We start from the raw sequence: 24,423 nt of genomic DNA on the forward strand, positions 1-24,423 counted from the left end.
GTTTAATTGTGATTAAATAGTGATTTAAATATCAGACTTATAAATAGAGGGCTAAGGAATACAAGAAATGTACTAGTGACAAGCTCAGAGAGCATAGAGGAGAAAGAGGAGGAAGAGAGGGAGGGAGAGAGAGAGAGAGTGAGAATTGTAATTTTTCGGTGAAATAGTGAATATTTGGTGTGTGCTCCGTGGACGTAGGTCGATATTGATTGAACCACGTTAAATTTCTAGTGTCACATCTTTCTGGATGCTCACAGGCTCCTAACAACTGCAAGGTTCAAGCTATGGACATAGTGGCACCCTAATAGTTTTTTTGCTATTAGAAATAAAATTATGTTTTATTCATGGAATGAAAATATTTTAGGAATGGAATGATGACAGTATAGGGATATAACAACTAAGAAAGGAAAATAGTTTGAGCATGTAAAGCACATGACCATGTAATTTTTTATTTTCAAATATTAGTCTATAATATGGTATAGAGAAGAATGAATATTAGAATGTCGAAATGTTACTATGAGAATGTCGATTCTTTCTTATTTAATGTTGGTTGAAATATATAAAATTTTTCATTAATAACATTTTTATAATTTATTATTCTTTTTAATCAATTAAGAGACTTGTTAAACTGTACGAAAAGGGGTTGTCCATCCCCCATTCCAAATCTCCTCTCTCCATTTCCATGATTAGAACCTGAAGTCTTATAATGCAAAAGTTCATATCGTAATCATTAAATTGTCCATTCAAAACTTTTATGGGTCTAAATATAATTTTTTTGGTAAAAAACACTAATTTCTTATGAGGTTTGACAAAAATATAATGACCTCCCTCAAAGTTTCAAAGTCAAGGACCTACCCCTAAGTTTTCAAAATTTCACAGACCACCCTTGAGATTTGCTGAAAAAACATAGATCTTCCCTTATATTTGACAAAAAGACAAATACTTTAAGCGATATAAGTGTCCAAAAAATCAAATATCAATAGAGGTCTACAAGATTTTTGAAATCTTAGGAAGGACTATTTGATTTTTGAGACTTCGAGGAAGGTTCTTGTCTTTTTTTTTTTTTTTTTCCAAACCTCAAGGGAGATTAGCATCCTTTGCCCTAATTTCTATTTTAGTTTTATTTTATTTCACTTAGTATTGGACCAAATTTGATTATATATAAAAGAAGAGTAAGTGCCTCTCTTTAAAATAGAATAAAATTATAAGAATCAATCAACCCTTAAAATACAATTAAAAAAAGGATAAATATTTTATTACAATAGCCTATACATTTCAAGATATGTATTTTTTAGGGTTTTTTCTTCGAAAAGAAAACATATTAATAAATATATGGGTTCACACATAGATTAGTCAAATGTTTTGTTAAGAAACTATTCTAAAATTGTCAATTTAATTTTTTATATAGCATTCACAATATATGCATCCCAAGATACACACTGTTAGTTGATGACGTAATAAAAAAATACATTTTTGGTATATTATTTAGAGATTCACTAGTCAAATTGAATTGCGTGCAACTAGTTCTAAAAATAGAATAATAATTAGAAAAATACATAAATTAATAATTACTATTTATTTTATTTTAAATTATATTTTTATAATAATAATTTTTTTATAAAGTCATACAATATGTATACAATATTAAAATTAAAATAGTCAAATATCTTGTGCAAAGCTTTTCTTATGTCATTAAAGAAATAATACTTAGATTATATATAATGACTCACAAAAATCAAATATCGCATTCTTAGCGAGTGATTTTTTCTCATAGACGTCACTGTAAGGAGAAGATTATCAAATTCATTTTATTTGAATTTTTAAAACATATAAGGAAGTGTTAATAATACTCTAAAACATATCATGTCGTTGCACTTCAATTTTTAATTAATTAAATGACAACTTTATCACTTCATAATAATATGCAAGTGAGAAGGCAAGAAAATAAAAGGATAGATTTGGCATTTTATTGTATGATAGATTTGACATTTTATTGTATGAGAAGAAGGAAAAAGAAAAAAGAAAAAAAGAAAATGGAATGCTAGTGGGTTTTGTATTATTTTTTTAAAGAACCACTAATACAATTAAAGACTTAAATATACTAATTTTCTTTAATTAAATCCATTATCAAACGTTATGGTTATAAATTGAAGGGTGGGTATTAAGGAAATGCTCCTCGATCCCTCGTATTAATCAATCCTCAAAGAATTGAATACCATTGGCTACAAAAAAAAAATGAATATATAATTTTGAAATTAACTTTGCATTAATTTTAAACTTATAATAGCAAGGAGAAGTCATGATCACTTTATGACTAAAATTTCTTCTCTTCTTCTTCTTCTATTTATTTATTTTTTTATTTGTAATGTTGAACTATAATACAACATATAATGTTACTTCAGCATTATTTGTATGTTCGAGAAAGAGGTTTATTTAAGTATTAGTTCTTTTAAATGAAAAAAATATTGGAACCTTTTTAATAGGCGTCTAAATTTAGTAATTTAATAATTAAAAAATCTACATAAATATAATTTTATTCAAAAATTAATAATACCCTTACCTTACACTTTTTGAAGTATTTATTATGTATAATTAAAAAAAAGTGTTCAACTTGAATTTTTATTTATCCCAACAACCCATTCTATTATTCCCTAAATTAAATTAAATTATACTATTTATCAAAGACCCGTGATAAGTACGGATGGACGTAAGACAGTGAAGGGAGAAGAGAGAGAGAGAGAGAGAGAGTCACGGACACACAGGCCGGTCCAGGTGCGGGAGCGGTTGGTCCGTCATTGCTGCGCTTCGTCAGCTGCTGTATAGAAATTTTTGTACAGCTTGCAAACTACGCGGACCGACTATTCTTGAACTTTCCCTTCGTCTTCAATCTTCTACTCCTACTCCTCGGCTCATCGATCTTCTCAGTTCTCTCTCTCTCTCTCTCTCTCTCTCTGAAATTTCTCTGTGTACATCTGAATTATAGAGAGTACTGAGAATGGGGATCTCGTGGAGCAATAGAAGGAGAAACAACAATTATTTCCAAAGCCACCCCCCGGTACTGCCTCCTCATCTTGCGTCGTCTTCTTACTTCTACTCCTCTGAGCCCACCCCTCTCCCTGCGCCTCCTCATAACTACGTTTTTGCCGCCAACGCCCCTTACCCTGCGCCTACTCCGCCTCCATACCCAAACCCAACTCACAATTTCTATGCTGCACATCCTCCCCTTCCTCCACCGTTCTATTCCTCTTCTGGTCACAGTTCTTGCAATTATGGCAATGCTATGATGGTTCGTCCAAATTTCCCTCTTTATTACGCCAATCAGAGCAGCGGGTGGCCTGCGCCGGCGGTGATTCCGGCGCCGCCGCCGCCGCCTTATGTTGAGCACCAGAATGCTAAGAAGGTCAGGAATGATGTGAACGTGCATAAGGATACGCTTCGGATTGAGGTGGACGAGCAGAATCCCGATCATCATCTGGTTTCATTTGTTTTTGATGCGATATATGATGGGAGGTAATGGCTCTGTTGACTATTTATTTTTTCCTCCCTTTTTTCCCTGTTAATGCATTATTATTTCTAGTTTTTTTTTTATTATTATATTTGTGATGTGTAGAACAATTGGACGGCATGAATAATTGGCCTTTTTTGATGATTCTTTTAGTTGAGTTTAGATTGTGATGCTAAATTTCTGCGTGGGTTTTGTATTGTCGAGGGTGCAGGAAGGCTTTCTAAATTGTAGACGGTCATAGTTTTACCAATTAAGCTAAAAAAACACGAACAAGAAGTGTTATGTATTGTAGAGAGACATAATTTGTTGCAACTGATGCTAAGTTCCATATTTGAGATTCTCTATCTCTATGCAAGGTTAATGGTTCAATTTTCATTTTTTCCTTTCAATTATAAGCTTCTAGAGTTCAAGTGTTTCTGTTGAGAGTTTGAAGCAGTCTTTTATTTCATATCTTGACTCCCCTGCGGAGTTACATCAAAACAAGCTCCAACTTCATATGTTTAAGTAGAAAAAAAGAAGAAGAAAGGGGAAGTATCTTTATTCCAGAAACTATGTCTTCATTATTCACATAGATGCATTTGGTTTAGTATTTAGAGTTTATTAATAGTCAAACTTTCAACTTTGGTCACTATATCAATTTGCTCTTTGAGTTGCTTAACTATGCGAAGACATATTTGTTATTTTTCCCATAAAAACCCATTATATTTGCCATTTCATATTTTTGTATTGATTTGAGCAATGGATGAAATAAAGAAAAATAGTAGGTTTTCAACACAAAGATGAAAGTCAAATCTATCTTGTATAGTTAAGCTACATGTTATTCAGAGGGTGGTTTCATATGCTTGTGTTCTTGAATTTAATTATATTGGTGGATGGAGGTTCCTAGTTGATGCGCAGAAAATGTTTAAAGTTTTATCAATTCTAAAACCTTGGGGATCAAATTTGAAGGGGATGACCGATAACCCAGTGGCAATTCTAGTGTTTAATTTGTCTTTCAATAGAAATGTGCTAGGAATTTTCAATGGATGTAGTAAAATTGCCTGACCAGTTGCTGCATATGCTATCTAGGAGTATGAAGGCTCCTAGGTGGTTCTCCATTGAGCTTTTTTTTTTTTATTATAATTTTGCAAAATGAATGCATAAATTGTTGATTTTAGAAAGCAAATGGTGGTGTCTGCCTCTTTAAAGGGCATTTGAAGTGAGAATCAATAAAAAATCTCTGCCTTTTATGTGATAAATAGTGACATTGAGTCTTTTACAAATAGCTGCTACAATAGATCCTTGCAGCATACATTTTTTTTTTCTCAGGAAGAATTTTGGAAGTGAATTTGGTAGTGTAAAAATATTTAAATTGAATTTCAGTAATTTATTGACTTCTTCTTTGCAGTAAATGATTAGTTGCTGCAGCAAGAGTTTATAGGGGCAAAATTGATTATGTTTGAACCTCTGCTTTGCGGTGAAAGTTAGGTGCTAGTGAACTAAGAATAGACCATTACACACTTAGTCACTGCTAACTAATCTTCTGATCTGGTGCAACTTTTAAATCAAGGACGTATTTAATTAACTTTTGACAATTCCACTTCAATGTGATGCTGTAACTTATGTCGCACATGAGAAATTTTGACAGGAATAATTTGAGATTATGAACACATATAGATTGTAAAGATGTTGACATGAAGTATTGAAGAACAGAGAAGAGAAGAAGAGGAAAATATTGAAGAACAGAGAAGAGAAGAGGAGGAAAATATTGAAGATGGGATGGTGTATTAATTTTCTCTCCATTCCCAGATTTACTATGTTGCGAATTATCCTTATGTTGTCATGATGTCTACTTTTTCTCATGTTGGTGATGACTTGCTTGATCAGACTTGGCGATTTCATGATTCAACCTGCTTGATCAGTCTTGGCAACTTCATGATTCAACCTGCTTGATATGAAAAAAAAAGGATGGTGAACGGAGCCTTTAGTTGTAACAGAGGGCTTGGGCCAATGTTCCCAGCCTAATAGTCAACTAGAGTTTCCTAGTTCATGACTTGGTTCAATAGGCTTATGCCCTCTTGTTGAAAAGGCAGTTTTAAGGTTGTATTGTAGAGAGAGAACAAAAGCGGCCAATATAACTGAGTAGAGAGGTTGAGAGTGATGATTGAATTCTTTATTTCTTGATAGCAAAGCAATCTCCTTTTCCTTCATGGATATAGGTAGCTAGCTGAACCACAACAAATCTTGATGTCCTTTCTTTTCCTGTTTCCTTTGTTGTCTGATTAACTACTTGTGTTTGTTTGTGTGTGTAACCATTGTTACATTTCATTTTGATATCTGAAGCTTTTAGATAATTTGGTTATTTACCATTATATTAGGGCTATTATGGCCTCAAGGTCTAATGTTCAAATCTTCAGACCAGCCCCCATAATTCAAAATCTTTTAGCGAGGGAGGGCTCGCACTGATGGGTAGTACGAAACCATTGTTATGCCTCAATCTAATGATTTAAGCCATTAGACCATGTGCTTGTTTAATTGTATATCTTGTATACTTCCATGCAAATCATCTAGTAAGGGCCATTAAAAATATAGAATTCTTCACAACACTCTCCCCTTCAAGCTGGTCAGTATATGGGTGCTCTTAGATATGGCAAGTTGGGCTTTAGTGTAATCGATAGGGGTGCAAAACTGACTAATGTTGTAGTTGCCATGCTATGAAGTATCCATCTAGCTTAACATTCTTGATCTGTTGTGCTTAACTAGGTTGTATGGTATAACCACTACTCTTTTTGCAGTTTTAAGCATCTCGCTTGTAAAGTGTCCGTAGACCTCAATGTGCTTGATTCCATCATGCTTAACTTGCCATACTAGTGGTCGCATGTTGTTCCTTGCTAATGATGTGCTAAACTGTAGCTTCTTTGGTGGAACCTTTTCCCACCAAATTCGCAGCCACTGTGTGCCATCGTGTGAAAGTCTACCCAAGCACTTGACCTGGTCCCGTATTGCTTCTTACTCTTCTACATCACTAGATTCCATTCATGCTAGATTGTAAAAAGGTCAGTCCATAATAACACATGGGGAAGTCTGCTGTTGGCTGCCTTATCCCCATTACTGAAGAGGCTGATTCCCGATTTTAACGCAGACTGCTACACTTGCAAGATAAAAACTTGCCAGCTGTCAAGTCTGACCATCCTCTCATAATAGATTCCCTCTGAAATACACTGTCCATTTTGATTTATTAGAAGTTGAGATACCCTGACAGCATTCACAATTCTCAATTCTGAACTCAAGACTCCCATTCCAAGTGCAATCCTATTGATTGCATTCAAACACTGGGTTCTAGGATAGTGCATGAATTCGATTCAAGCAACAGCTGGGCAACTATGTAAACTGTTTTTAAGTTTTAGTGAAAGAAAGATACATCAACTGGAACATCTACTGTTGGTATTGCTCTGAATGAGGAAGAGTTTTGTCATTTTAATAACTCAGGTTGTGATTTGTATTACTGAGTATGTTTTTTGGGTTACATCACGCACTCTGCTACATGGTTTCCTTGAGAAAGAATTCATGCCCTTCAGTAAACACATATTCCTACTTTTACCTTGCTACTTTTATTATGAGGAAATATTGTCATCAACCCAAGTTTGATATTAAATTTTTTTTTCTCAGATTGGTCCTTAGATTGTCAGTTTTCAGTATGTGCCATAAGTTCAGTATTTTTCTCTGTTGTGGTGCTTAATGCAGAGTGTATGATTACTTGACTTTGCATGTACCTAATTTTTTTTAAAGGAAAATCAAAGCTCCAATTTTTTTTGAACCATGCAATGTGAAATTGATTTAAACTATAGAGAGCTTTTCTTAGTTGGCACAGCTTTAGCTCTGTTCCATTGTGGTCCAAACATAGGTCTGATCATTGAATACACTCTTATTTCCTTTTGTGAACGCACATAAATATTCTTTATACAATTATACCTAATTAAAGGAAAAAATCTATTCTGAATAAGCAACCAAAGATAAAGACCTATTGAGTTCATCAGCAACAGTGCGGAAAAATTGTTTTGACATTCCTACTCACATTGATGGAGGGAGCAGTAGCTGACCAAAGTGAGGGAGATGACTCTGGAAATCATATTTGTCATGATGAAATTTAGGAAGTTTTGATTATTTTGTGTTCATTTATAGGAAAGTATATTTCTTTCACTTTGGGAAGTACATTTTAGGACTATAAATATATATACGTATATATATATTAATATTTAGGTGTTATTACATTGAGATTTGTTATGAGAATTAGAAGAAGTTGAGTATTTGAATTCTAGGGTTTTTACCCTTGCAGTGCATCTGCAGCAATTAGTATTTTTTTCCATTGCGTTGCTGTCTACCACATTAAAGCTTGCTTTGATTTGCCAATTGAAGCTGTAACACTTTCTGTAGCCCCCATATAGTGCCGCTGCAACTACATTGATCTTTGATCATCTAGAATGCCATCATCATTAGCAATCACAGTTCTTCTTTTGAGTTCCAAAGTTGCACCATCGATTCCCAGTTGCCATCACTTTGCCTAGTTCTGACCTTCTATATCAGTGCTTGCCATCACCAGATTGGTTGAGGTCAGTATCTGAATCGCTGAAATCCTCAGTCATGGTAAATTTTCGTCTCCTCTGACCAGCCTTTCCATGTCCCTAGTTGCTGTTAGTAGTGGTCACCCAGACACCTTCATTGACTTCCCTGCTTCAAGGAGGTGTTGAAGTGTTCGTGGAGGACAACATGCCAAAAGAAGAAGGGTTTCTTTTATTAAATCAGTTCAGTCATGAACGACTGGTTGAATCTTGAAGCAATCAGGTTATCTAAACCTAAAGTGAACCAGCCTGACAGTACCAAACCAAGGATCTATTTGAGCCAGTTCAAGGAAACGTTATTGACCTGAAAGGTTGAAGATGTCATGTCTATGTGCTTTTAGAAGAGACTAGTATGGCTCATCAGCAAAATAACAAGGAAATCGAAGACCTTCATCAGAGTGTTGCAGATATTCATAGACTCCATAGAAAAATTGACTGCTGTAATGGCCTGCCAGATATATTAAAGGAGAAGGAGATTTTGGATGCAAGTGTTACTTTTGGCTTTATGACAGTGACAACCAATCAAGTCTCATAGATATATCCAGATAACTTGTAGCATGTCTTTTGACCCGACTATGGTATTAAAATTACTGCACTTGACTTCCATGGTAGGGTGAACCATATAATCTATATGATTGGTTTAGTCAAGTGGGAAGTATATATATCTAAAAAGGGCTAAGAAATGAAGCAAAAGTGAGTCTAGCTATTACTTTTTTTCCTGGGGTATGCTCAGACATGGTGCGCAAATATTGAATTACAATATAGAAAGCATATGTAGGACATAAAACTGGTTGGAATCATTACGATCCACAATTTTTTTCCTGTTAAATATTCTCAGGAGGTCTATTCTAGATTATGTTCTCATACCCAACATAGAAAAGATGATGTTCAATATATGCAAGAGTTACACAAACTCATCACATGGTGCTGCTTTGAAAAAAGTGGGCAACAACAGATTATTTGATGTATTGGGTTATTGCAATATGGGATCCAAATAAAGCACAATAGTCAGCATTTTGATTCATTGATTAAGCTGGAGCTCATGAGAAGACTGTAGGATGTAGACATAATTGTTAGAATCATTTGATTTTGAATTTGAATATGATTTGTATCAATTCCATGCGAAGAATGTAGGATGTAGACATAGTTGTTAGAATCCTAAGATTCACAATTTGAATACGATTTGTTTCAATTCCTCACCAAATTGATCTGAATCTTACCATCAAATCTGAAAACAATTGAATCATAGCGGAATCTGTTGATTCACCTTATGAATCTAGCAAATCGATTTGAATCTTTCGATTCACACAATTCTAGGCCTATTGCTATATCCTAACAGACCCAATTGGTTGAAAACCTGATTTATTTTTGATTTTTTTTTTAACACTATCACCTTCCATTCCTTGTCTATGTCAGTTTTGTGCCTTAAAAGAAAAGAAAATAGAACTTTAGGTCTTATGTTGCCATCACAAAACCATTCTTCACTCTTGGAGGATTATAGTGTTCTGCCATTGAGAAGAGGGGGCTGAACACTCATTGGCCAAGGTGGTATTCATGTTTCATTGTGTTGTTAAGATTCAAAAGTTGGTTTTTTAAGTAGCTTGTTCAATTATTATCATTTTTTAAAGTTAATTATTTTTCCTTTGAGAAAGAATGTGCATGAAATATTATTTTTTTAACCGTTGATTGACACCAAAAGTTCAGTTTTTTATTATTTTTCTTGATTCTTTCCCTTAAACAACATAAAGTTCATTTTTTTTTATAATTAATATTTCCCGACTCATTCCCCTATTTTCCGTTTGTTTAGGGATGGTAGTATACACATGAAATATGATTGTCTTATTGTCAAAATTTGAATGTATTGTACTATTTTGCTGCTTGATCATATATCATATTATCAATATGCATGCCATTTAGAATTGATTTTAGAAATTTGTACTGAATCTTACAATTCAATTCGATTCTTAACGCCTTTTGATTCACAATTCGAATCTCGATTTGACCACTATGGATGTAGAAAAGGAGGTTGCTTATTTGGAGGATAACTTGAAGAAGAGTTGATGGAATATGAGCTTCAAGGTCTGTGATGGAAATGTTTGCCATTTTTAGGATGTATGGGCAGCCTTGTAGTTTATTGTATTTAGGATTTTTCCTTTTTTGCAGCACTTTTATAGTAAGTTTTTATAAGCCAAAAATGTAGTAGATGATCTAGGGTCTTTATGATTCTCTTAGGGCTTTATGATTTTAAGACTTTATGTTATATGTTGTTTTAATTTCTAGGGATTTGATATTATATTCCTTAATTGATATTTGATAATAATTTCGAGAAAGTATTTGCTTATTTAGTATTAGAAGAAAGCCTGTACAATGGCTTGATGTGAAACCATGAAGGATAGATTGGAATGTGGAGCACTTCAGCCCTAATTGAGTTTTGTCTTCACTTTTATTCCCTCTTTTAATTTCTCATTTATTTTCATATTATTTGCTCTTATTCTCCTGCATCCCTCTCCTGTCAATCGATCTTGCATCAATTCGGTATTAGAGTGTCATCCTGATCCTTTCTTGATAACATCATCAAACCACTGTCCGTTACTCCGGAATCAATCATCAAAGCCTCGTCAGCAATAGCTGCTGCACTGCAAGCTGCCTGATGTGCTTCTCCAACATTACAGACTCGTGGGTCGTGGCTCTTTCATCTTCCATCTTTCTTTTTTTTCTTTCTATTGAACATGAGAACTTCCCAAATACATAATCCACAGGCTCAATTGAATCCTCAATGCTGTCATCATCACCCACCATCACTTGTGCATCTTTACTGTCATCAACCATACCCAATCCTTGCCAACAACCATGGTGACCAAGGACCAATTTTAGCTGATTCTGTGAGATCTGCTTGAATAGAAGATTTGGAGAGATGTCCATGTCCTTGTTGGATGGAGAAATCTGGATCTGAAATATTTCAAGAAAAAAATCATTTCTGAAATATTTCAAGAAAAAAATCATACATTTTAGCAATCAGTTGACAAAAGTAATGTCTCATTTAGATATGTCAAATAGTCATTTTTTGCCCAAACAGTTTCTTAACTTAGCTGAATATTTGAAAACATTAAGCTAAAACAAAACTGAAGAGGTTTTTTTAGGGCGTTCGATTGTCCACTTATGACTGTCGGCCGGTCCTTTTTCTCCCTGTTTATTCGCCATATGCAAATAATTTTGGCACCATCCCAATAGCGGTCAACTGGTCCCTATGGGGTGGTCGACCAATTCAGTTAATTTTCAAAATTTGAATCTTTTGTATTTGATTGGTTGATGAGTTCAGATGTGTCAAGTGTCCTGGTCGTTGCCATGTATCAGGCAACGACCCAGGCCGTTGTTTGTTGACAGTTGGTGGTTATAGAGGTTGAAATTTTGATTTTGAAATTCAAAATTCTCAAGCCCCCTCTCTCTCTACCATGCATGGTCTATTTTCTGCATGTCCAAGTGGGGGGTTTGGGTGAGAATACCGAGAGAATTCAAGTTTCTTTGGGATGATAATATTTCTTATTTGAGATGTATTGAAGAGAGATTTTTTCATTTCTCTCATTCTTTCCTGGGCCTTGTTGTGTGTGCACGTAGGGAGTGTATCTCCCACTTGAAAATATTTTGGTGCATGTCTTCAGGTCAGTCGTATCATCCTTCTATGTTTATTTTTAAGTTCAATAGTGATTTTTCGTGAGATTTTGCATGTCATTGAATAATTTGTTTGTGTTATGGAATCTCTCTGTGTATTCGTGTATTTTGTCTTTAGTGTTTAGAAGTGGTCTGCATGCATTATGCTAAACCACATTTGATTTTGGCACCCCATATTTCAAAAAAAAAGTGCATATTTGATAAAATCAATTTCATTGCTTCTTTCTTTTGATTCCCATGTTTGCATGTTATATTTTCGAATCAACATGTCATCTAGGATAGGAGAAGGTAAGGTTAGTGCATTAGAATCATTGAATTTCATGAAAATTTGAAAGAAAAATCATAACTGCATGTAGGCGGTTGACTGGTCTCAATTGTCCTTTGTCCTCTGCAAACAGTCGATCAAGCCTCTGAGGCACCGTCAAAGGCTGGTCAATTTCCTAGTTCAGAGGCTGATTTTCAGCCATTTTCTTTGGACTTGTTTTGAATTTTAAAGATGTTGATGAGCCAAAGCACACACTGGATTGTATGGTCCAATCTGGTTGCTGATATTTTCATGTCGTTTAATGGTTTACTCTATAAAGAAAAAAAAAATCCTTTTTTTAAGTCTTTTTCAAAGACTTCTAAAAATTTTGGAATGAATGCCCATGATGTGGCTTTTGGGTATTTTCTAGAGGTTTTCAAGTTCACTTTTAACAAGATTTCAAGGCGGGTTTGCAGTTCTCCCACCAAAAAAATTAATTTTCAACTTAAATTAGAAAAAAATGACATCACCTATGATGTGGCTCAAGGGTGGAGAAATGTTTGATTTTCTAAATTTAAGGTGGTTTCAAGGCTTTGCTTTTGTAGAGAGTTTTCTAAAAAATCAATATTTTTTTAATTTAGTATGGATTTTTCAATCAAAGACTTCAAGCGTTTTTAAGAATCATCAAAATATTTTCTAGTTCTAAATTTGAAAATATTTTGATGAATTACAGATGACTTGATTCCTCTTTTGAGGATATGTAGGCAGTTGTAACGGTCTTGGGCTCAATTTCGGTGAGGTATTGTCCGTTTTGGCCCATTGGCAGACTAGCCTCATAGGTTTTTCCAATAAAAACGTCTCACATAGCTGGAGCTCGAACCAACCTTATAAGCTCAAGATTTTCCTAGTATACATTCAATGTGGTATTGTGATATTCACCCTCATCTAATCTTCAACATCTTCATCAGACTACCTTCAAGCAGGGTTCCACATGTACCCCTAGGGTGGTTCTGATACCAAATGTAACGGTCTTGGGTCTAACTCTAGTGAAGTATGTCCAGTTTGGTCCACTAGCTCACAAATTTGTACAATAAAAGGCACCTCACATAACTAGAGCGCAGACCAACCTTATAAGCCCAAGATTTCTCTAGTAACATTTGATGTGGGATTGTGACCACAGTCTACTTTGTAGATTCAACCATAGTAACAAATTTTTTTTTTTCTCTTTCTTTCTTTCTTTTTTATGTTTATGTGATTGTTTTGACTTTTTTGGGGAGACATCAATGTAGTAAGGTATTGATGAGGTTAAGTCCTTTACATGGACCTTATGAAAGCCTTTTTGGAAGGGGATTGGAAAATGAAACATTTTTTGTAAAAAAATACAAGGGGAGTGTTTGTCTGCTATAGGCGGTCAAATGCCCCCTTGTTCGAGAGCAAGGTGGGTCAATTGGCTAAAGATGGTCCACCGGCCTTTGCAGCCTCCCATATTTCATAAGTTTTGATATATTTTATTACAAAAAATTGATTTTTCTTGATGGAAACGCGCACACACGAGGTCAAAGCAGTAACCATTCATGGAATGGGTGCTTTAAGGTGCTAATCTTTTGATTCCACTTGAAATAAATTAAGAAATTACCTTCCTAATTCACAATGGTACTTCCGAACCTAAAACTCTTTCATAAAGGATTTTTTGCCTTTTAAAACTAAAATAAAGTAGCAACTCTTTTTTCTAAAGTAAAAAGGTTAAGTTGGATAATTAATCGGTTATCTATACTTATTTTTCTCAAAATGGTCACCAAACTTGTTGCAACCAAATGGGCCAACCCGAGCTTGGTGTCAACAAGATACAGGGATAGAAGAAGCCACAGTTACAACTGAGCAAACTACTCTGACACTTACTAAGCTAAGTAGGCAACCTGAAATCGTTAATACTCACAACATGGTTGACCAAAAAGAGTTTCTTGTTGAAGAAGAAAAGGAGAGGTTTGTGGAGATGCTCAATGAGCTTGTGTCAGAACCAGAGCTGCAAGCAGCTATATTAGCCCCAGTATTGAAGGGCTCAAAGGACTTTCCAAAATTGACAATTAAGCCAAAAGAATCCATCAAGGAACTTGAGGAGGTGGAAATTTCCGAGATTAAACCATTCATGGAGGTAAGTCCACTGAGTTCAAGGTTGAAGATGTGAGTGAGATTGTGTATTTGGAATTTATCATTCTTGTTAGATTTGTTTCAATGCCCTTTCTTACTCAGATTCATACTTATTTTTGAAGTCTGCAGATTATATCACTCCAATACAAGTTTGTTTGGTTGGTCAATTTTTCATCTTTCAAGCATTTTGCATTCGAGGTTGAATTTTTACCGACCAGGTGATAATGATGCAATATGAGGCTCAAGGCCTGTGATGAAAATGTTTGGAATTTTAGGATTTTTGGGCAAACTTGAGGGTGGGCCTTGGATCAATGGTAAGGTTGCTCCTTTTTGACTGGTTGGTCACGGGTTTGAGTCCAAGGAAACAGCCTCTCTGCATAAAAGCAGGGGTAAAGCTGCGTACACTGTGACGACTCCCCTTTACCCTTGCAAAGTGGGGTGCCTTGCAGCCTAGGGATGCCCTTTTGTAGTTTATTGAAGTTTTTTTTTTCCCCCAATTTTTGCAGCATTTTTATAGTAGGATTTTTATAAGCTAATAATCTAGTAGATTATCTACGAACCCGAGGAAAGGCTGCGCAGCAGTAGTAGGGGCGTTAAGACCGGAGCTTTTTGTAGTGCTAGCAGGAATGCAAGTGAATGAATCCCATCTAAGGTCTTTATGTTACATTTATGAAAGTTTTAATTTTTAGGATTTGATTTTATGTTTCAATAAATTAGGGTCTGATATTAATTCCTAGAGATTGTTTGCTTCTTTAGTATTAGGAGAAAGCCTATGTAAAGGCTTGATGTGTAATCATGAAGGACATATATTTTACTTTGCAAGATCAAGAGAATGAGCTGGAATATTTTGCTTTCCAAAAGTATTTATGTCAACTTAGCTATAAGAAGAAAGATATTTAAAATCAATATCAATTACACGATTGATATAAATTTTGATCTTTATTCGAGTAATGGATATTAATTTCTCAATATTAACCAAGTATGACAAGGTCAGCCCATATTTAATGAACAAAACATTCACCCAAGATATCAATTTAGATCCAACAAAGTATCATAAAAATTAATCCAAACTGATAAGAACTAAATGAGGAAATGATTCTGCACAATTAGAATGAGTTTTGATCAAGTGTAAAATGGAATCAATTTGTTTGAGAAATGAATTCAACTCTTCTAAGAATGAGTCTGACTCTTTACAAGCTCAACCCTTTCACAAAGGGGGTTAACTCTATGATAAGGAGCTCAGCTCCATTAGAACTTAAATGAGATGAATTCAAATCGTTGCCCACTCATGCCATAATGAATTCAGCCCTTCAAAAAATCTTTCAAAAGTTTTTCAACCAACCTCCTACAGGTACAAGTGAGATGAATTCAAATTGTTGCCCACTCATGCCATAATGAATTCAGCCCTTCTAAAAATCTTTCAAAAGTTTTCAAACCAACCTCCTACAGGTACAAGTGAGCAAGAAGCTTTGTAAGAAAGAAGAAGAAATAGAAAAACCCTGTGTGTCGCCTCACTGATGAAGGCATGGAATTATTTGCCCAAAAGAGGATCCAGATGCCATTGTCTCTCTTTGTTTTTTTTTTTTGGGGGGGGGGGAGGGGGGGGGGGGAGTAGAAGATGTATTATGAAAAATAGAAGAGTTCGATAAAGGCTGAATAAGAAGTTCTCCAAAAAAAGGAAACACATGGCTTGGAAATGAGTTTTAGGTTTGCAAGGGTGTTGATACTTGTATAGAAATGAAGAAAGTCCTATATTTGATCCCTCCTACAGTTCTTTGGTTAGTGTAGTGGAAGAGGAATAGAAAGCTTTTCTCCAAAAGGAATCTTTGATCACAGTTCTTAAATAAAGTGGATAGACTTGTTGATGTTTTTGGTTTGGTGGATGAGAAAGCATGGATGGATCTCATGCCATGTAAGTAATTTTGTACGTGGCCTGGCACCCTTTTGATTCTTTCTATTGAATGAACATTAACTTTTAGCGAGAAAAAGATGTTTAGAAAGTCTACAATTTGCACACTAAAATTTGTTGGAAGAAACATTATTGAATTGTGGGTGCAAATGAAGTAATTGAATTAACTGCTTTGAAAAAGGGGTGGTAAAATCTAGACTATTTACTGTCATTAGGAACATGGATCAAATGAAGTAATTGAATTAACTACTATGAAAAAAAGTGGTATAACCTAGACTATACTTTCATTAGGAACATGGAATATGATTCCTTTCCTTTTCTTTTCTTTTCTTTTTTGTTTGGGAGGGGGGGAGGGGGGGGGGGGGGTGTGAAGGACAACTATGGAACAATGTGTTGTGTGACTTGTGTCATAGGGAAAAAAAACCGCCCTATTATTTAATTTGATGCAAGGTTGTAGTGGTTGAGTAGATGGATCCACCAGTTGTTGAGGCTCTTAACTAGGTGAAGGAGACAGAAAGAAACCATTATGAGCCATGAGCATTTTTGCGCCCTTGTACATTTCTTGAGGAACAATATGATCATGGTCATTTATGGAAGGATACCGTTCTGTTAGTAGTCCATTTGAACATAGAAAGATTGAGACTAACCATTCTTAATGATGACCAACCATTTAATTTAATCTTCAACTACTTTGAGCAAATCATATTTGGTGTTTTTTGCCTTTATGAGTTGGTTACTTCCAACAGTGATAACATTATGGCTTTTACTCCTGTCATGATGTTGTCAGACTCAAGACTCCATGTGGAGGACATAAGACATTTTCTTCATTATTTGTTGGTGTTTTGCTCAATAAGTGCTGCTGTAAGTTATGTGGTTTCCTACCCTCTAAACTCTATCACGACAGAAGTCATGTTTTTCACCCTTTTCACCTTATAGAAACTAAAGTTGTAACCTTTGTTGCTCATTCTTGGCACCTTAGGCAGGATATTCCATGTCAATTTCATAGAACACAAACTTGAGCATGGGATATTGGCCTGATATAGCAGCTAGAACCTTCAATATTGGCCATTGTCTCTTGATCACCATCATTGTCCTCTTTCTCTCTCTCTCTCTGCAATCATGATATTTACGAATGAATTCGACACAAGAGATAAAATGCCATATGCGACATCCATAAGTCGGAACCTTTGGTACTGTATTGAGTGTAAATTCCATTGGTGGTTACTAAAATTTTAACTGAATTTCATGGAGGTAACTAAAAATTAAATATTTATTGAACTCACTATACTTCACACAGTGTTGATGTCCATTATTCTATCCAACCCAGCGTGGAAAGGATTTTTGTGTGCGTGGCAGCCCTGGGAACAGAAGTCACGCCACTAACAAGGATTTGGGCCTTCAAGAAGTGGCCAATGCATGCCTTTGCTGTGACGGGGATGGTGATGGCGTGTTGGATGTCTTTGATGAGTTGGGGTTCAGATATAGGTCATTGCAAAGCGTATTATTCTCATCCTTCATTGAGCAATTTTTTGATTGTTAATTTTATCCAATTAAAGTTTTTCCCCTATAATCAATAGCCTTCTAAGAAACTCTTTTTTAAAGGAGCAATTTTTTGAGCGTACATTGTTTTGGAAGGGGTGACAGTGGGATGGCTATTATTCATAAGTTGCGTAGCCACTATCCTGTAGTCTAATACTTTATCAAGGTAAGATCAGTAAGGGTATTCTATATTTTTCCATGTCATGTGTTATGTGCTGCATGGGGTATTCTATATTTTTCCATGTCATGTGTTATGTGCTGCATGGGGTCTATGTCACCCTTGGCCCTTGCCATTGTTCAGCATGCATGTACATGAACATAAGCATGTAAGCTTTGGCTTGAACCTTCATTAATTTGGTTCCCAAAAAAGATGAATCAATTGAGAGGAGGGATGAGCAGCCTATTAGTTTTGTGAAAATTGTGTAGGATCTTAGCAAAAGCATTAGCTAATAGATTGAGTGCTCTCTTAGGTTATCCTTTTGCTTGCTCTCAGAGTGCCTTTATGAAGGAACATCAAATTTTGGATGTTGTTTTAGTGACCAATGAAGTAATGGATGTGATTAAGCACGGTCAAAGGAAAAGGGATTAAGCTTGGCTTTGAAAAAGCCTATGACTAGGTTTGTTGGAGGTTCCTTGATGGGGTGTTAGAAATGAAAGGTTTTAGATATTGATGGGGAAAGGGGATTGAGGGCTGCCTTTTCTCAATTTCTTTTTGAAGATATGGTTAATGGTGGTGAATCTAACTTGGTTTTGTGCCTTTAAGGTGTTTGTCACAGTGATCCATCGTATCCTTTTCCTTTCATTATTGTGGTGGATGTTTTGAGCAAGATGCTTAGTGTTGTGATGGGGAGAGATGCAATGGAGGGTCTTAGTGTGAGTTCTGAGGTGATGCAATTTTATTTGTAGTTGATAGTAAGAGTTATTGTGTGAATATGCTTACATGTTATGATTTATTTGAAAATGTATCTGGTCATAAAAATAAATTATCAGATAGTGATCTGGTTGATATTAACTTATTTATCTCATTTTAGTCTTTACGGATTAGGCCTACAAAACCATTAAAGCTTATGAGAACCAGTTTATGTTAGGCCCAAGTTCATAAAGTGTGGTTGTCACTCATGTAGCATTCTTTTTAAGGTAAAATCATGCGATAGGGTCTTGTGCCGAGGCACTAGAGGTCATCTTTGCCGGCATGAGATGCCTTCTTGCCTTCCAACTCTGCAGTTGTGATTTTTTGTTTTTTTTTGTTTTTTTTTAATAGAAGAAGAAGACAATATTATTAGATTTGAGAATCAGATTACATGATCTAGAGGACAAGGAGTCCACCCCAACAAAACTGGTAAAGCGGAAGAAAACTATAATACGGCAAAGAAAGAACCGAACAAGAAAAAAAAAAAAAAAAAACACTATTGATATTTATTACAAAAATGCTGCCCTCCAGTCCCTAATGAGTTTGGACAGTGTTAGACCCCGAAAAATCCCAAAGGGTGCACCCACAAGCAAGCTGGGAGAGTCACTCCATCCCACAAAAACCGTGAGCAAGTTGATTGACCTTTAAAATCCTAGCATTCATCTCTATCCAGAAGGTCCAGAGGATGGGGGAAAACAATCCCACAACACAGAGCTTTGCCATTTTTGTTCTTTCCAAAACCCCTGAAATTAACTAAAAGAAAGTCTCTCACCTTTCCTGGAGCCGCCCATTCTTCCCCACCAATGAAAAGAGGGAATTCCAGAACTGTGATGCCACCTTGCAATGTGCAAAAAGATGGGCATTGGATTCGTTGCTTTCACAACACATGAAGCACATTCAGGACTAAGAGCCTTTTAGGGTTTTCTTCTTTGCAGCAAATCATTCGTGTTAATCCTTTCTAGGATCACAGTCCAAACAAAAGCCCAAATCTTCCTTGGCACCTTTTCCCTTCAAAGAAAGTGGTTCCAAGGAAAAAGATTAGGGTATGAGCTTTCAGAAGGTTGGAGAGGAAAGATTTGGAGGTAAACATATTTAAAGAAGATCCCCCTTCCCACACTCTCTTATCCTCGCTGGAAGAGGGAATCATCTGGTCTAACAAGGAAATAAGTATAGTGAGCTCATCAGCCTCTCCTTCATTGAGATTCCTGAAGAAATAGAAATTCCAAAAAGGACTCCCCTCAAAAGAAAAAAAGGAGCTGATGGGAGCATTATGAAATGATGAAAGGTTAAAAAGGCGAGGAACCTTCAGCTCCAACAAAGTTTTCCCCACCTACACATCTTCCCAGGTACAAACTTTTTTGCCATTACCTACTTTGAACCTGATAATATGAAATTACTGATTGGCTACCTGGGTACAAATTTCTAGGTGGGCCTTGGATCAACGTAAGCGGGTAAGGTTGCTCCTTTGTGACCTTCTAGTCACGGGTTTAAGTCTAAGAAAACAGCCTGTCTGCATGAAAATGTGGGAGTCAGGTTGTGTGCACTGTGACAACCCTCCCCCTAAAGTCGGAATCCTTGTGGCCCAAGGATGCATGGGAGATGATACCGCTGCCCTCATCTCCCATCCATTCCGTTCGATCCCGCACTTTTAATCACCTTATGCCATTTAGATTTGATTTCTAGAGGGAACCTCAAAATCCATTACCTATAAGGGAGATGTTTTTGGATATCACATTCCCAATACCCAAGCCCCCCTCAAAATTAGGTTTGCTGATGACTTCCCACTAACTAGATGGTCTCTCCTGTCCTCCCCAAGACCCAACTAAAGGAATTCATGCATTAGCTTATTTAAAGATTTGGCTACTCTAGAGGGGATTAAACAAGGAGAGGTAATAAATTGAGATATTAGAGGGAGAAGAACTAATGAGAGTGGCTCTGCACCGGAGAGAGAAATAAGACCTCTTCCAAATCTCCAATCACCTAGCCTCCCTTCCTAGAATGGGATCTAAAAAGGCTTTGGAGATTGGGTTTCTTCTCTAGGGGAGACTGAGATATGTTAGGGGCCATTGAAGGGGGTCATAAAACCCACATGCAATTTGAAATTTTGAAGTGATCTCTCTCCCATGCTGATGCCAGCAGTACCACTCTTGGTTAAGTTGATTTTTAAACTTGAGATCTTCTCAAAGATTTTAACCAACATAATGGCTTTCTTGAAGTTTGTTAGATTGTCCTCAATGAGTAGCAGTGTGTCATAAGCAAGCTGGAGGTGCAAGATCCCCACATCCTCCTTTCCCACAAATAGGCCTCCAATCACCCATTTCCCTCCCCGCCTAAGCGTGGAGAAGCAAGCTACTAAGGGTGTCAACAACTAAGTTGAATAGGAAAAGGGATTGTTTGTCCCCTTGTTTATGATCCTAGAGGCCTTGAACCAATCTCTTGTGCAGTTATGCTTTTAATCCTACCAATTAGGGGAATGCTTCAGAACATGTAAAAGAGTACAAAAATAGGTGAAATGCACGCATGGATATCACTATGTTTTAACTAAATTAGAATAATTTGAGAAGCTGTTTGGTATTACTCCTTTTTCCGTTGTAGTGAAGGAAACAACTCAACATGTTTGTTTTCTTTGTAAATTTTTAATTTCATTTTATGCATTGGAATATGAATATTAAGATGTATGGCTAGCCTAATCCTATAAGATAAAATAAAGAATGAGCATATTCATAGTAGGTTGGGTGTAACACTTGAACAAAAGATAGGGAGGATGAGAATATTAGGCCAGGTGTAACACTTGTTGAAGAAAAGGCAAGGAGGGTGTTTGAGGTGGTTTGGCATTTATATGAAGTCATGTTCTAATAACAAAGTGATTTATTTGATGTTAAGGGGTTGTAAGATGTGAAAGGGTAGACCTAGAATAACTTAACTAATGTAGTAGGAGAAGATTTGACAACCCTAATTTTCTGAGGATATTACCCTAGATTGTGTAGAATGATAGAAAATGATTCATATAGCTAATCAATTGATTGCACCTAGTGGAACTTAGACTTGGTGGTGGCAGTTGTGTTGTTTTGTAGTTCATTTTCAACTATTGTTGCCATAATTTGGGTTTCAATTGCTGATTTTTAGTATTTGTGTCAATATATTGGCACAACATTATGTCCAAAATCCTTTTGGTTATGGATGAAATCATTGTATATCATATTTCTCATTAACATGTTCTTATTGCTACTTATTGGGGCCAACGTGTAGGTTTAATGATCCTACATAAGCACACATTTTATCCAATTGACAAACATTGAGCAATCATGTGCCATGTGTAAAAATCTTTCCCAAAATTTTTTGAAGAGTAATGAAGTCTTCTAAAGATCTTAGTATCTTGGGATACTAAAAAATTTAAATTATAATTATGAGGTGTCTATTATTTTATTATAATCTCTTTTAACATACAACAACAATAACAAAACCAAGCCTTAAGTCCCACTAGGTGGGGTTGGCTATATGAATCATTTTTCGCCAATTTATGCGATCATGGACCATTTCTTTGACAGATTTGGGGATATTAAATATTTACTTACTATCTCCTCCCAAGTTATTTTAGGTCTACCCTAATGCCCCCTATAGTAACTCACTCTTCCTCACTAGTGCACTATGCTGCCTACGTTGCTAGTGTCCATACCATATGAGTTGTCCTTTCCTTATCTTTTATAGGAGCTACACCTAACTTTCTATGAATATGTTCAACCTTAATTTATCTTTCAATGTTATACCACTCATCCATCTAAGCATTCTCATCTCGACAACTTTTACTTTTTGGATATTATGTTTTTTCGTCGCCCAACATTCCGATCCATATAGCATAGCTGGTCTTATAGCTGTCCTATAAAACTTCCCTTTCAATTTTAAGGGTATTCTATGATTATAGAGTACACTTGAACACTTCTCCATTTTACCCAATATGCTTTATTTCTATGCATTACATCATCTTCAATTTCTCCTTCATCTTGCATAATAGATCCAAGGTATCAAAATCTACAAGTGCTATTTATTTGTTCATCATCAAGTTTAACTTTGTCTCCAATATTCCTCCTATCATTACTAAAATTACATTTCATATATTTTGTCTTATTTCTACTTATTCTAAAGCCTATAGATTCCAAAGCTTCTCTCCATAATTCTAACTCTGCCTTTACTCCGTCCCTAGTTTCATCAATTAATACAATATCATTTTGCAAACAACATATATCATGGAACCTCCTTTTGAATACTCTTAGTCAATTGGTCTATCACTAAAGCAAAAAGATAAGGACTCAAAACAGATCCTTGATGTACACCTATGATGATTGGAAATTCTCTAGTTTCTCCATCTATAGTCCTTACACTAGTCATTACTCCATCGTACATATCCGTAATGACATCAGTATACCTACTACATACACACTTTTTTTTCTAAAACCCACCATGGAACTTCCATAGGTATCCTATCATATGCTTTCTCAAGGTCAATAAATATCATATGCAAGTCCTTTTTCTTTTTCCTAAACTTTTCCATTAATCTTCTTAAAAGATATATAGCTTATGTGGTAGATCTCCGAGGCATAAAACCAAATTGATTTTTTGAGACCTTTGTTTTTAACCTTAATCTTTGTTCAACTACCCTTTCCCATAGTTTCATCGTATGAATCATAAGTTTAATTCCACAATAGTTATTAAAATTTTGAATATCTCTTTATATTTGTATATAGGTATTAAAGTGTTTTTCCTCCATTCATCTAGAATTTTCTTAGTTTTAATAATTGTATTAAATAAATTAGTTAACCATATAATTCTGTTATAACCTAAGCATTTCCAAACTTCAATTGGGATGTTATCTAGTCCCCTAACTTTCTCATTTTTCATCTTTTTTAGTGCAAACTTAACTTTGTTAACTCTAATTTTGCGAATAAATCTCATATTTTTAGTATTTCCTCATTTAATAATTCTAAGTTTAAGCCTTCTATTTAGTTTTCATTAAACAACTTACTAAAGTAACTTCGCCATCTTTCTTTAATGTCTTCGTCCTTAACCAAGACAATATCATCCTCACTTTTTATACATTTTACATTACCTAAGTCCTTAACTCTTCCTTTCTCTAGCTTTAGCAAGTTTAAATATATCTCTTTCCCCTTCCTTTGTATCTAATCTATCATACAAATTAGTAAATGATTTGTATTTAGCTTCATTAACGGCCTTTTTTGCATTTTTCTTGCCTCTTTATACTTTTCAAAGTTATCCCCGTTTCTACATTTTTGCTACGTTTTATACCAAATTCTTTTTGTCTTTATGGCTTTTTGTACATCTTTATCCCACCACCAACTTTCTTTGCTATTTGAGAATCTTCCCCTTGATCACCTAAAATCTCTTTTGCTATTTTTTAATAGAGCTAGATAATCTATTCCGAAGAGTATTTGTATCTATCACATCCTCTATAGTCCAGTCCCCATCTTTGATCATTTTATCTTTAAATTTTATTATATTTTTTCCTTTTCTCATTTTCTTCCATTTTTTAATACATATATCTAACACTAAGACTCTATGTTGTGTGGTTAGGTTTTCACCTAGAATAACTTTACAATCCTTGCATGATAATCGATCTACCCTCCTAGTTAAAAAAAAAAAAATCTATTTGACTTTTATTTTTTCCACTTTTAAAGGTTATTAAGTATTCTTCTCTCTTCTTAAAACAAGTATTCATTATACTAAAATCATATGACATAGCAAAGTCTAAGATCATCTCCCTAGGCTTATTTTTGTCTCTATATCCATATCCTCTATTTATCCTCTCATAATTTTTATTATCCCTTCCAACGTGTCCATTTAGATCTCTTCCTATAAATATTTTCTCAATCCTTGGTATGCCTTGTA

At 35.3% G+C, this 24,423-nt stretch overlaps 1 protein-coding gene across 3 annotated transcripts in view; it reads left to right on the plus strand.

Annotated features, from left to right (window-relative positions):
- The first annotated feature begins 2,724 nt into the window (after window positions 1–2,724).
- Window positions 2,725–24,423, plus strand: part of LOC131150215 (probable E3 ubiquitin-protein ligase LUL4) — a 28,355-nt gene continuing 6,656 nt past the window's right edge. For 2 of the 3 annotated variants that reach the window (XR_009135497.1, XM_058100815.1), the window contains exon 1: window positions 2,742–3,510. Coding sequence is in view for 2 of the 3 variants with exons in the window: in XM_058100815.1 (XP_057956798.1) it covers window positions 2,996–3,510 (515 nt within the window). In the remaining variant the exon portion in view is untranslated. Of the gene's footprint in view, window positions 3,511–24,423 lie in introns of all 3 variants that reach the window. The other variant, XM_058100814.1, reaches the window with a different exon arrangement.

Source organism: Malania oleifera, chromosome 3 (assembly GCF_029873635.1).
Source record: "Malania oleifera isolate guangnan ecotype guangnan chromosome 3, ASM2987363v1, whole genome shotgun sequence".
Classification (NCBI taxonomy): Eukaryota; Viridiplantae; Streptophyta; class Magnoliopsida; order Santalales; family Ximeniaceae; genus Malania; species Malania oleifera.